This window comes from Humulus lupulus, chromosome 3, assembly GCF_963169125.1.
Source record: "Humulus lupulus chromosome 3, drHumLupu1.1, whole genome shotgun sequence".
In the NCBI taxonomy this organism is placed as follows: Eukaryota; Viridiplantae; Streptophyta; class Magnoliopsida; order Rosales; family Cannabaceae; genus Humulus; species Humulus lupulus.
In genome coordinates this window covers 68,907,441-68,922,287 of record NC_084795.1, presented here as the reverse complement: position 1 = coordinate 68,922,287, position 14,847 = coordinate 68,907,441, and the positions used below count along the sequence as shown (strand labels likewise).

Here is a 14,847-nt window from a genome sequence, read left to right as displayed (position 1 = left end):
GACCAATCCCGAGCCCCTGGGAAGCCCTAATTCCACCAAACGGGGTGGTGGAATCAAACCCCGAGCCTCCGGGCAAAAACCCTAAGGAAAAACTCAAAAACCCTTTTGGAGACAGGGTAGCGCTACAACGCTCTAAGGAGGGCGCTACAGTGCTACAAGCAGAACCAAAACGCCCAAAATACCCAAGCCTAGCGCTGTAGCGCCCAAAGGCTAGCGCTACAGTGCTAGTCACAGACTAGCAACACTCTGTTTTTCCCTTCTTTGATTTTCTCAAACCAAAACCCCTTGGAACCCTTCCAAACCTCAACTACACAAAAAATTGAGTCTACCATCACCTATATCTCATCCCAAATGGCCCAACAACCCAAAACTTAGCCACATGCATCACCAAACTAAGAAGACAACCATAGAACAACTCATCTGAAAACTAGCAACTACCAAGCAATTCAAGATAGCAAAACCCAGAAACCTTACCTTTTATGGAGAGCCTAACTTAGGTTGCCTCTAATATCCCTCCAGTCCTTAGCTCCTCAATCCCCAAAGCTCAAGTCCCTTAAGTTCCATCCAAAGCCTCAAATTAGAAATCTATTCTAACAAAGTTCAGAAAACTCAACAGAACCCTTTAAACCTTACCTCATTTGAGTAACCAATCCCTGATAACTCCTTATCTTCACCAAAGTCTCTAGCCCCAAACTCCAGTCTGAACTTTCTCCAAGATCCCAGCTCCAAAACTCACAGAAAAATGATGAGGAGAAGAACAAATCGAATGGAGAAGAGAAGTCCCTGTTTTTCTTCTTTCTTTCCTTCTTTCCCTTTCCTTCAGCTTCTCACACTTTCTAATAATTCCACTAAGGCATAAAGGCAGATGTTACTTATCTCTTATAGTCAAATGACCATATTGCCCTACCAATTAAACCAAGCTTTTAAACATCCTAAGGACATTTTAGTCATTGCTCCCAATTCCCACTAATTCCTCAAGTGTCCTAAATATTTACCGTTTAATTCCCATCATCTAATTATTCACCAGCTATTTTTCCTCATTATCAAATAATTTCCAATATGTTCTCCAAATTCACAGATACATCCCTAGGCTCACCCCGAGCTGGGTATAAATCTCCGTTGTGACTTCCCGCTAAACCGCTTACTAGGATCGCCTCGAATCACAAGCTACAAACATATCCACATAATAATGTGGTCTCAACATTAGCCTACCAATAAACACACAAGTATGCAATTACGCTCTCAATGAGCCAAATGACCAAAATACCCTCACAATAGAGTATAAAACCCCATGCATGCCTTTATCATCATATAATAATATGACCCACATAATCATGCATATAATCATATAATAGCACAATAAATCAATTATGGCCCTCCCGACCTCCCAATCAAGGTCCTAAACCTTATCAGGAAATTTGGGTCGTTACATTTTAACTCCAAAAAGTACTCCAATTTTCCCAAAACACTCATAAGCTCTCCCATGAACTGTGATAACTTCGAAAATGCCAATTTTACCCTTGTTTGAGCTTGTTTCTTCTCATTTCACTCCGACTCATATCCTTTACCATTAAATCTTGAAACAAGAGACAAACTAGCATAAATCTACACAAAACAATCCTAAATAACTAAAACTTAACCTAAATCGATCTCTAAAATTAACTTAAAATGATCCTAACACTAATTACTCATAAATTGGTTTCAATGAACATAAAACAAAATGATGAAAACAAATCAAAATTTAAAAAAGAATGAAGAAACAAGCTAGAATTATTATATTTTCTCAAAAATGCAAATTTGATAACAATGCTACAACAAAATGTTGCAACAAATTGGGCAAAATTGACTAGGAATTTAAATGTCATAATTTTTTTTTTTAAAGTTTTTGTGGTTTGGTTTTCAAATTAATTAACATATACCTATGCCTAATTAATTTCAAGAACGCCAATTTAAGCACAATTCCTCTAAGTCATATAAGGTGATAATATATTCCTATACTGTCGCATATCCAAATTTAAGAGAATAAGAACTTTTATCATTCAAGTTTATGTATATCAATATTAACATTTTATAAATTAATACAAATTCAATCACCTACTAATGATAGTCAAACAAAAGTAAGCATTAAACAATATAATCACTTGAATGAACAAAGCCAAATTGCCAAAACGCTCATGCAACAAATTATCAAAATCACAATTTCAAATAAAAAAAATAACTAGATAAGGAGAAAATTAACCCGTAATAGTAAAATATGCATAAATTACAAAATTCCAAATTATAGAAAGAAAAACTCATTTGGAGTTTGTCACAAGACTCCAAGCTCTTCTTGCCAAAATCCTCTTCTTCTTCCTCTTGATTTTTGCCAAAGTCTCCAAATAAAAATTTCTAAATTAAAATTTAGAACTAAAACAAATAAAAATATATCAATACTAAAATGAATAATTATTCTACTTCCAATCGAAGAATGGGTAAATTCAGTATTCGTGAAGTATGTTCCCAGCTACTCATATTCCTATGATTCCAAGATATTAGGAATTAGGTCCACGTTTTCTTTCGTAGACTGTACCTAATAAGTCAAAAGCCATGAGACTACAAATAGAAGTCCATTACTTACTTCAAGATCAAGATCAAGTCTCATACGAACATCGAGTGATGAATGATGAACTTCTATATTTTAACAAAGATTAATAAAAAAAATTTCTTTCATCGTGTCCCTAGTCATATACAATCTATATTATATATGACACCCCTACCTTCATTTTTCAACTACTCATAAAAATCTGGATAGACTATCTTGTTAAAGACAAAAGATAGACCGTGCTCATAATCTTAATTAATATAAAAAATCTCACTTCAATATTAACAATTGCGAACAATGTTTATATTATTATCTAGAATTAAATCCGCTTATATATAATCTCATATATATATATACTTAATTCAAGATTACATGTAATAACAATGGAGCTTTCTAGATAAATAGAATGTAAATAAATTTACAAATATGAGAGAAATTATTTTCTTTATTTAAATATTCAATAAATGTTACAGAAATACGCTTTAAGGGCATATATCCCAACACTTTCATGTTGTTTAGTATGTCATGGAGGTTAGGTTTTTCCTCCTCTCGAGCTTGTCCTCCTATCATGTTGTACACATTTCGGTTGACACATCTACTAGGTGCTTGACTAATATCCTTAACCTCATTTTTATAATTTGTTATGTTACGGCGAGGACAACCAGATTGTGACCAATTTTACAAAGCGATCTCTTTCCTTTTTGTGACAGCCTGGTACACTGCCAATGATATTTTTCTCTCTTGCTCGTGCTCTAAAACTTGAACACGATAAGTGGGAGGATGTTTTGGGGTCCTTACTCGTGGATGAATGCTATCTTCCACATGGATTGTTGGTCTAGGGGAAAGTCATTGGACTTTCTCTAGCACAACAATAGTCTTTGCTTGTTTGGTTCTTGTTGGGAAAGTGAGTTTACACCACCATGAAATTACAATTCAAAACAGCAAATACAATTGAACTATCACAAAAGAAATGACAAAAAATAATGGGAAACTCGAAAACAAAAAACCAAATGCACCTTGTTGACGCGGTTTTTCGCCAACAGTGTATTATGTAATTAGCTGGAATAAACTAGTGCTTAAGGATAAACTGTAGTAAGAATAATGACTCTTAAGGATGCTTAGAATGATATAGTAAGAACACTCATTCCTTTTTACGTGGTTCGAAGGCTAAAATCCCCCTAGTCCACGAGTCTATATTATTACTGTATATCTCTCTATATTTCGACAGAGTATTCGCCTTACACAGAACCCCCCCCCCCCCCTATCCAAGGTCTTGGTATTTATAGAAGAACCATCTCAGGATAGGTGCAGGGGTCATCACGTGGATACCCATCCTATCTGTGACCTGTCTTCCACAGATGATGAATATTACAATATATATTAAGGTATGGTCTAATCATTAGGTAAAATTGATCATGGTTCGTCTAGCATAATCGGGCATGTGATGTTTGATCATGCACGTTTATGTTACGTGTCCGAGAATTCAGGGATAACGGACATGTAATGTCTGACCACGCACGTTTATAAATAACGTATCCAGGTTTATAAAGACTCTTGGACATGGCAGGTTGTCAGAGTACTACGACCTGAGCATAATGCCAGCTCGTGCCCAGGATGCTGTATTTTATATCCGTCTCCAGCTCGTGCCTTAATGCTTCGTATTCCTCAGCTCGTGTTATTATCTGGGGAGTCGCACTGCCTTCATAGAGGAAATATCAACTTGTGGGTCTCTTAGTACTGTTCTTAGCTAGCCAGCTGTACTCGAGCTGCATAGAAGACCTGAGCTGAATATCAGAGCGTACACACCCATATTTCAAAAATTGAAATGTTGCACCAAAAGCTTGTACACGATGAAGATCGTTGTCCAAATTCTCTATTCCAAGTCTTCCCAAAGTTGCTTAAAGCCTCTGTAGTAGTGAAATGAGAATCGAGATTCTAAAACATTAAACTCATACAAGTCAGGCAATTCTCAAAGAGTTTCTTGGAGAAAATGAGAGTTCTTAAGATCTGGAGAGAAAGGTTAGATAGAGCATTGGAAATTGTGATCAAGGTTTTACAATATTAAATGACCCCTTTGTAGTATAGGCATCATCCATAAGCTTAACTAATAGGATTAGAGCTTTTAAAACACAAAATTTGGACCCAAAAGTAGTCTTGCCAACTTAGAAAGTGGTGACGGTTCGTGTAACGCCTTGGGTAGCCAAGACCGTTACACTGTGTATTTATAAAGGTGTAGGACTTGCTACTCAAGTCATTTAGTTGAAAATGTGTCACTAAAACCATTAATGAACTAGGGTTAAAAGATTTTGGTCATAAAAGATACATTTTATATAAATAAACGTTTTGTACATGAGATCCCAAAAGAAATAATATTTGAAAGTCAGTTTACAAAATTTCCAGAGTACAAACAACCACTGGCCACTCTAAGGGCAAAACATACATTTATGGTCCTCCTATTCCTGTCCCACCCTCAACTGTGGCAGCTGAGCAGCTAGTCATGTACATTCCACCTTTAGAGTTCTCCAAGTCAGGGCTGATCAAGCTTACCCTTGCCTTTACCTGCACCACGTAGCACCCGTGAGCCAAGGCCCAGCAAGAAAATATAACATTATAGCACAAACAATGATAATAATCAAATAGCTCTCTAAGCATGTTCATACACTTAGAAGTCCATACTAATCACATATTCTATAGATACAATTCAGAAATTTACGAGCTAATACTCAACTACTCAGCATGTCAAATTCATCAATTAACAATGATAACCAAATCATATGATAATCAGGGTCGTGTTGGATTAGCTTATACATGATCTTTATTTATTTTCATGTATATCTAATATTAAACAAATTAATACGAGATAGCATAAAACATGTTTCTAAAATTGAATTCAAAGAGAAACAAAAAATAGAATACTTACAGTATACGCAGCGGAATTAAAGAGTCATTCCTTCAGTTTCTCTAACTCTTGTATCCTCTCTGTCGCAGAGTATTATCAAGAAACTGAACCGATCTATTTTCTTCACAATCTTCCAATGTATCCTTAGAACCACCTAGACTAGTGTGGGCAATTCTCAACACATGAGATAGATATAGAGAGAAGAAGAGAAAATAACAAAGTGGCTTAGAAAAGGACTTGTGTTTAGAGAGAATCTAAAACTATCAAAAAATCTGACTTGTGACTTATATTTTGACTTCTCTCTAAGCAATCCTTTTATAGACTCAATTAGGCCATTTAATATAATTAAAATATCAATAAAATAACAACCATTTTAAAGCCCTATGTCAAAATTATCATGGGCTATAGGCTCGTGAAATTTCCCATTTGATTATAAGCCCATTGGACTTAAAATCAAGGCCTGTATTATTTTCTATTGATTTAATTAATTAAATAATTATTTAAATCCTTTATCAAATTAATTATTTATAATTTGAACCTTGATTTAAATTTATTTATTAATTTAGATACCAATTTATCTTAATTAATAAATCTGCCATAATTTCTCTTTTCTTCTCAAAATTACACAACTCTGTGAAACTATCCAAAATTGACCTGGTCAACTTTGATAATTCTAATTGATGATTAAATCAATTAATTGAGACTATCTAGATGATTTTATCCAAGGTACAATGGGGACCATGGGCCTATGAAATCAAGCTCCAATAAGTTATCATAAATCTAACAAATAAATTTACTAACTTATTAATTCCTCGTGACTCCACTATAGACTCGAAATTGCACTCTTGAATTCATAGAACGCTCTATAACAAATATAGATACGCTATTAATTATCCATTGTTACAACCATAATTGTCACTTAATTCTCTATAGACGGTCTACAATGAGATAGGACTAAAATACCGTTTTACCCCTCATTGTATTTTATCCTTAAAACACTTAGTTCCTTGTAAATGATATTTCAGTAAACTAATTTAATTACTGAAATGAGATATCTATCATTTAACACCTTGAACAAAACTAAAAGGGAACCATCATTTCACTTCTTCATCAGAAGCTATAGATGTTCATATCTATGATTAACACTCCCACTCAATTATACTACTGAGTTCCCAAGATGTAAGTATGGGCTAGTCCGTAGGGTAAGCTGGTAACGAACAAGTCAAAGAACTCAAATAATACAATCAGTCAGAATACTAATCACTCATAATTGAGATTGAATTAACCTATGGTCAACTATATAATATGACTAGAATAGATAATAACGATATGTTTACTTATCTTATCAACTGTCAATATCGGTCCTGTCCGATGTAACAAATACATCCGATCTTATCTATTTTGCTAATGTTCTGGAAAGAACATAACACTGTAATGTGTAAGTAGATCATATCGTAGATTGGCAAGTCAGTGTAAATCCTGTGCACTGACTAATCTTAGGACTAACTTATTTTGAACATATAATCATATTTATATTCCACTGTGATGATGTCACTATAAATAAGATTAGCTATATGCTCGGGATTTAATAAAAGTTTATATTAAACAAATAATCATGAAAATAAAACATGTGAGCAAAGTGATTGACCAAGTCAAAAAAAGATTTCTATTCTTTTATTGATAATAAAATGAGATTACAAAGAATTCGGGTTTTAATTAGGGCATAAAACCCCAACAGGTCGACCCCCATAGGTCGCACCCTCTGCTTATCCCACTGACTCCGGTTCGCATAAACCAAGCTTAGTGAATATTAAGTTGTCCTCAGCTACCAGTGGCTGAGTTGTGCCCTATGCGCCAAGGTAAACTCCATCACTCTTAGGCCGTTTGTTTATTATTCACATGGCATAATACCATCCTTCATAATGCATACAAAGACAGGGAGCCCTTAGTCCCGTTATAAACTCATAACCGGGTACATTTTTCTTGCCTATAATTCCAAGTGTTCTGGTTATGAGAGATGACCCTTGAGCACGATCTGTTTCCCGAGCCCTATCGTACACCTAGTCACACCCAATATAAAGAGATTCAATCAATAATTGTATAAAGGTTTCCGGACTAAGTTCTAGCCTCCGGGACATCGAATTCCACCAAACATGGTAGTGGAATCGATCCCGAGCACCCTAGGTTAGGTTCCCGCGCCTAAAATCTCCATAAGGCCAAAAATGCCCTGAAGAGCCGCGACGCAAGCTTCCTATGTCGCGACTCGCCCCTATCCAGAGGCCCCAGCCTCATCAAAAATCAGACACGGGCCGCGACCCAACACTCCCCATGCCGCGGCCTGCCCCTCTTCCTTAGCTCTCATCTGTTCCAGAGGGCTGCGGCACACCAAGAACTGAGCTGCGGCCCGACCCCTTCGAACCCAGAAAACCCACCATTTTTAACACTCAAACCTCACTCAAATCCACCCAAAACTATCTTAATGACACAATTCAATTATCACAAACATTCTAACATGCTTCTAGCAGCATAACCCAACAAAAACCTAGCCTAGAAACTCATCAAAATAACAATTTAATCTTTGAAACCCACAAGCTCAAGAACACCAAAACCAGCCAGGAAAACATAGAATTTAGACACTAAACCATAAATTAGAGCTTACCTTCACTGAAGAACCAATCCTCCAAGAAATGGATGAGCTAACTCCCAAGTCCTTAGCCTCAATTCAGTCTTAAATTCAAAACCCAAGAACTCTTAGAATCCAGCCCAAAGCTACATAATAAAATGACCAAAAATGCAATTAAAGTCTTACCTTAATTCTTGATTGGATTCCTTAGCTACCACTGGGTTAATCTCCAAATCTTCAACTAAATTCTTTGAGTTTCCAGCCAAGTTTTCCTCTTGTTTCTGTGGTTTCCCTTGAGAGAGAGAGAGAGAGTGCAACGACCCAAATTTTCTAATAAGGCTTAAGGGCCTTGGTTAGTGTGCCCGGAGGGCATAATTGGGATTAGAATGAATGTTATTGATTTAAATGCGTAAATATATGATTAATAGTGTGCTTATGATAATTGATGATATTATATGATGATGTGATATATATGTATGAGATATATGCGATAACCACATTATTATGTGGATAATTTTGCAGTCGGCGACTCGAGGCGATCCTAGGGCTAAATAGCGGGAAAAGTCACAACGGGGCATTATAATTGACTTTGGACAAGTCAAGGAGTATTTTAGGTATCGGGTAGTGATTTAGGCTATCGGGTGATGAAAATAAATAATTGGAGATATATTTGAGGTTAGGATGTCTAGGCGAGATTATTGGGGGATTTTACCGTTTTGGCCTCGGGGATGTTTCCGGCACCCCGAGCTTTGGGATTAGTCTAATAACCTAAGGATATACTTGGAGGACTTAGAAAACACTAGATAGAAATTAGACCGACTCTTCCTCAGTCTTTTCTTTCACCTCTCTCCTAAGGAAGGAAAACAGTGAAACTTGAGGGGGAACTGCTGGAATTAAGCTGAATCTTTGAGAATTGAAGGGCTGAACCAGAGGATTAGCTCAAGGAACTAATCAAGGGTTGAATTAGAGCCAAGGTAAGCATTAATTTTCGTTTATGAGGTTAGAAATTTAAAGAAAAATGGCTGAGTTTTTAATAGTTGTGGTTTGGACATTCAAGGTGGAGTTGAGGCTTAAAACTCTGAAGATAGGCCAAGGGATCCTTGGAGAAATGATTCTACAGCTGAGGTAAGGTTCAATTTAAAGTTTGATGGTTGAATTTGAGAGTTTTCATGGCTGGTTTTGAGTTTTGTGGGTTTGAAATCTCAGAAATTGGAATTGGGATTTTGGTGAGTGTTAGGCTGGATTTTTGGTTGATTGCGTTGTTTAAATCATTCTAATGATGTTGTTATTAATTGGTTTTGAGTTGGGGGCCTTGGGAGGTGAGGTTTAGAGATTGAAAATGGTGGATTTTTCTGGGTTCAAAGGGTCGGGCCGCGGCATGGTTCTTGGTGACCCGCGGCCCTTCGAGGTTGTTGCATGCTGAGGAAGGAGGGCGGGCCGCGGCATGGTCCAAGCAATGCCGCGGCCCTTACCTGTTTTTGTGCCTTAGATGGTTCTGTTTGGGGGCCATGCCGTGGCATGGGTGGCCTATGCCGGGGTGCTTAAGGGATTTTGGGATTTTGAGATTTTAGGCTTGGGAATTTAACCTAGGGTCCTCGGGATTGAATCTTTTACCATATTTGGTGAAGTTCAGTGTTCCAGGGACTAGAACTTGGTTTGGAAAATCATTTAAGATTGTTAATGGTATCCTTCATCATGATTGTGACTAGGTGCTAAGCTAGGGCTCGGGGATCGGATCGTGCTCAAGGAGTATCGCCCGTAACTAAATCATCTAGAAGCTAAAGGTAAGAAAACTACACCCGGTTGAATATTTGAACTGGACTAAGGGCTCCCTGATATATATGACTGAAAGAATGGTATCATGCCATGTAAATTGTAAACCAACGGCCTAAGGGTGCCACGGTTAACTTGTGCGATTGGCACGACTCGGACACTGGTATCCGAGGACAACTTATTATGCACTGAGCTCGGTTTAAGCGGGTCGGAGTCAGTGGGTTAAACAGAGGGTGCGACCTAAGGTGTCGACCCTAGTATTTGTGATTGTTGATTATTATATTTGACTATAAATGTGATTAATGAGAGTGTTGAATGATTTAAGTATAGATGAAGTTATTGTACCTTGAAGTATGCTTATATGCTATGGGTTGAATATCTGAACATGCTTACTAGAATATCTGTTTGAAAATATTGTATATGCCGTGTATGTTGTTTTCTTGCTGGGCCTTGGCTCACGGGTGCTGCGTGGTGTAGGTAAAGGCAAGGGCAAGATCGATCAACCTTGATTGGAGGGCTCTGTAGGGTGAATGTACATGTCAGACCGCTCAACCACCACGGTTGAGGAGATTACAGGGACGAGAGGACCAGAACCTTGTATTTTGCCTTAGTATGGCTAACATTTACTCTTAACTGTTGAATTTTTTAAACCAACTTTTAAACATTGTTGAGTTTTGGGGATCCCTTCTGTAAATTGTTTATATTTTACAAAGTGTATCTTTTGTGGCCAAAATGTCTTTTATCCCTAGAACACTTTAACTAATGACACGTTTTGATAAAATGACTTGATTAGCAAGTCTCACACCTCTATAAACACACAATGTAGCGGTCTTGGCTATCCAGGGTGTTACAGAGAGAGAGAGAGAGAGAGAGAGAGAGAGAGAGAGAGAGAGAGAGAGAGAGATATAGAGAGAAAAGGGTTAGTTTGGGGTAAATTCTACTGTTTTCTTAGTTTTGTTTGATACATCCCTAACTAACTAAGTCAATCCCAAGGCTCGGGGTACCAAAAACGTCATTGAGGGAAAAATGGTAAATTTCCCCAGTATTCCCTCCTAGGCTTCCTAACCTCAAATATATCTCAAATTATTTATTTCTATAACCCGATAACCCAAATAACCATCTAATACCCAAAATACCCCTTGACTCACCCCGAGCCAAGTATTGGGTCCCGTTGTGACTTCCCCACTAATTGGCTCCCTAGGATCGCCTCAAGTTGCATGTTGCAGATATATCCACATAATAATGTGGTCCTCACAATTATAACATATAATCACATTTATGCCCTCAACGGGCTAAAATTACAAATATACCCCTTTAAGCTAAACATGGCCTACATGCATACTAATACTCGTAGACATGCATTTCATATATTCATATAATCATACAAGCATGCTTATCATGGAGTCATGCATTAAATTACTTAATTCACACATAAACCAATTATGCCCTCCCGACATACTAATCAAGGCCCTTAAGCCTTATTAGTGATTTTTGGGTTGTTATAGTTTGCCACCTATATGGTGATACATCGCCACATTAGACATGTCACCATACAACAGGCGATGTGCCACCTGTTGTAATTGTTTGACCTATAAGGTCTTAAAAAATGTGTTGGAGGCAACGTGTTGCCACTATGCATGGTCAACTTATATGTTTTCATGTCAAATCAACTCCAAATGCTCTCAAATTTTTGTGGGATGCTTAAATACCTTATTATATCACTTTAGACCCCAAAAGTCAATTTTTAAATGCCTACAACACAAACTCAAATTTCACACTTTCATTATGTGAAACTGTTAAATCTTTTACACTACAATGTGTAAAACAACTTAAGCTTTATATTTAGCCAATCCTAACATTTCTCACACGCTAGAGTTCCTCCTACACTTAGTTAGGTAGCACTGTACTTTCTCTAAACCAGGGATTGGTACTGATGTGAAGTTGGTCAGATTTTGGTCCTCTTGTGGGGTAAGTTGCTTGTGCCGCAGTTGAGATGTTCCTATGTCTCCTACATTCATTAGCGACATAATGGAACCTTAGGGACCATTTTAGTTCGATCTTTGTGGGGCATTTTTTTTAGATTAGGACTGGTTGAAATGATAATTGAGTGAGCAATGATACCCTCTTTCTAGCACCAAAATGTTGACACTGAGAAATGTTAACGACAAATTGTTGGAAAAAATGGTTGTGGGCTACAAAGTTTTGATATGGTTCAGCTAAAAAATGATGACATACGTCCACGAAGTAGTGTTATTGGTCCACATTCTTTAAGATATAAATTTTGTAGCATTTTTGCATGCAAGAATATATGTTGTACATTGGTTTATCATTTAATTATGGTGATTACAGTTAACCTAATATCTCAAAATAGAAAAGGATAGTTCCTTATTTGTTACAATATCACTCTTTATTACCTTTGATATTAGTTGTCTTATGAAAATTCTTCAAGAATTAATAAGTAATTTAGAGGGTGTTTGGCACCTTAACTAAAAAAATATTTTTTGTTTTTAAAAGCTAAAAACTGTTTTTTGAAAACAAGTGGGGGTGTTTGGCATTGTTTTCATAAAATAATTTTTAAAAACAAAGTTACAAAAAACAGAAAATTTTGAGTACAACAAAAAGTTGTTTTAAGTTATTCTCAAATTTTTTTTCCTAACTTTACTTCTTATTTTTCATCATTTTTTCTTTCAAATGATTTTATCTCATTATTTATTACAAACTTTTAAATATTTTTCTCTTTGTAAATATATTTGTTAATTTTTTATTTAAGATTTAAAAAAAATAAAACTAAAAAAATTATTTTTAGAAAACATTAACCAAACACCTCTTATTTTTTAAAAACTACAAAAACAGTTTTCTGTTCTCATTTCTGAGAACAAAATTTTGAAAACAAAAAACAGAAAACAATACCAAACAGGTCCTATTCTCTTCTAATTTGTTTTCTTTATTGTGATGATGCGAGCTTGCTTGCAATTCCACTTTATCAAGCACACCCTTGAGAAGCATATGCACCTCGAGCATTTCGCTAAAATTTGGGTTCTCAAACTGTTTACCCTTGTGCAAGCGGACAACCTTTTCTTTTGGTCGAACTCCATATTCTTGCTCGCAACTTGACATATTACTCTTCTTATTTTATGTATGCTAAAAATATACTTAATAGTGACAATTAACAATTAATGTTAACATCTTCCTCTTATTTGTAAGAATATACTAAAATAATATAACTTTCATTCTTTTTCAAGTCTTCTTTTTTTAGGAAAGTTCCTTTGGAAAACATAAAGTGCTGCCAAGGTAGCCATGAAGCGTGAGCAGCAAGAAGAAACTTAAAAGCAAGCGAAGGAACCAATTAAGGCTTTCCACGAAAGAGTCAAAGGGAAGATGGTGAAACGATAGCCAGTGGGCCCAACACTTTTCATCTCCTCAACTCAGCTCTGAATTGGCGAAAAAGAAAGAGCCGAAGGAAACTCAAAAACGACATCGTGACATTCCATTGACCACCGTGCAAGTCCTGGGATTATTTGGAATGGAAAACGAGAGAGAGGGAGTGACAGTGGCGGTGGATGTAAGACCGGTGCCGAGAGTAGCGGTTGTGGTGTTCCTGTTGAGGTCCCAAAAGCTCCTACTTGGAAAACGTCGCTCTGCAGTTGGTGATTCCACTTTCGCCCTCCCCGGCGGCCACCTTGAGTTTGGTCAGTAACATTACCATATATACTTGTTCTATATGTGTATCCCCTTAACAAGATTTCGGTTGTATATGCACTAGGGATCAGATGTCACCATCTCTTGACTTTCATTGAAATGTTGCCCCTTTATGTTTCGAGTTACCTTTGATCTATATCCTTTGGTTAAATGTACTTCTTAGGGTCATATATATACCGCCAGCCTTCATTCTTATGAGTTTCCCTCTATTTCTGTACTAGTTTTGAACTCAGAGGAGAGCACGAACCCAATATCTAGTTTGGACTGACTGTAGTGATAGAGCCATAAATGGGTTGCTATTGCTTTGTGGCATCTATTTTAAGATCCAGTCATTATTCTCTTACTTGTAGTTTTTGACCATGTTTGATTAGGAGAGAGCTTTGAGGATTGTGCTGCAAGAGAAGTGAAGGAAGAGACTGGTTTGGACGTTAACAAGATTGAGTTTCTCACTGTTACAAACAATGTCTTCCTAGATGAACCAAAGCCCTCTCACTATGTGACCATCTTCATGCGTGCATTTCTGAGAGACCCTCAACAAGTCCCCCAAAATCCTGAGCCGAACAAATGTGATGGTTGGGCTTGGTATGAATGGGACAATCTCCCAAAACCTCTCTTTTGGCCTTTGGAAAAGATGGTGCTCAGCGGCTTCAATCCCTTTCCAGGTGTCTAGAACTGCTTATCATTAAAGTCATAATGTGTATCTATTTATCTATCACTTTCTCAAATGAAACAAAACGAATTTATGTTTGTTTTGTAGTGTTTTGGGACCCTGGAAATGCTCTACTTGAGGCTTTTGTTTTAATCTAATTGATCAATTTAGTTAGTGTTCTCAGTTTGTGTTTTTGAATTTCTTTCTCCACATTGAAATCTTTCACCTAGCTCCACTTATAAATTAAAATGTGAACAACTCTTTATTGGTTTGGTGCTGAGTACTAGTGGTCTCAGCTAGCATTTTTCCCACTCAAATGTTGAGATGATAAAATCTTACCAAGTTCAAACTTGTTAATGGACATAACTGAAACGTTCTTACTCCTTAGGCTGAGCTGTATGCTATAAAGCAGAGTGTTTGATTCACACATGGAAACTTTCTTTTCAACTCAGTTGGGAAGGAAAGTTTCCTTTTGCAATATTATTGCGGTGCTTGATTTGGCTCTACTTGGTCAATGCTTCTTCTAATTCTAAAACAAAATTAACATGTTTTAGGACATAACAATGCTTATTCTACTTTGCTATTCTTTGTTTTTTTTTTAAACGAAGGAAACTTCATTGAAG

At 36.6% G+C, this 14,847-nt stretch overlaps 1 protein-coding gene across 1 annotated transcript; it reads left to right on the top strand.

Annotated features, from left to right (window-relative positions):
- The first annotated feature begins 13,146 nt into the window (after positions 1 to 13,146).
- LOC133822797 (geranyl diphosphate phosphohydrolase) lies at positions 13,147 to 14,407 on the top strand. Its single transcript, XM_062255241.1, has 2 exons — positions 13,147 to 13,565; positions 13,947 to 14,407. The coding sequence occupies exons 1-2, from the start codon at positions 13,400 to 13,402 to the stop codon at positions 14,243 to 14,245; spliced, it is 465 nt and encodes a 154-aa protein (XP_062111225.1). The 5' UTR covers positions 13,147 to 13,399; the 3' UTR covers positions 14,246 to 14,407.
- Positions 14,408 to 14,847: the final 440 nt, after the last annotated feature.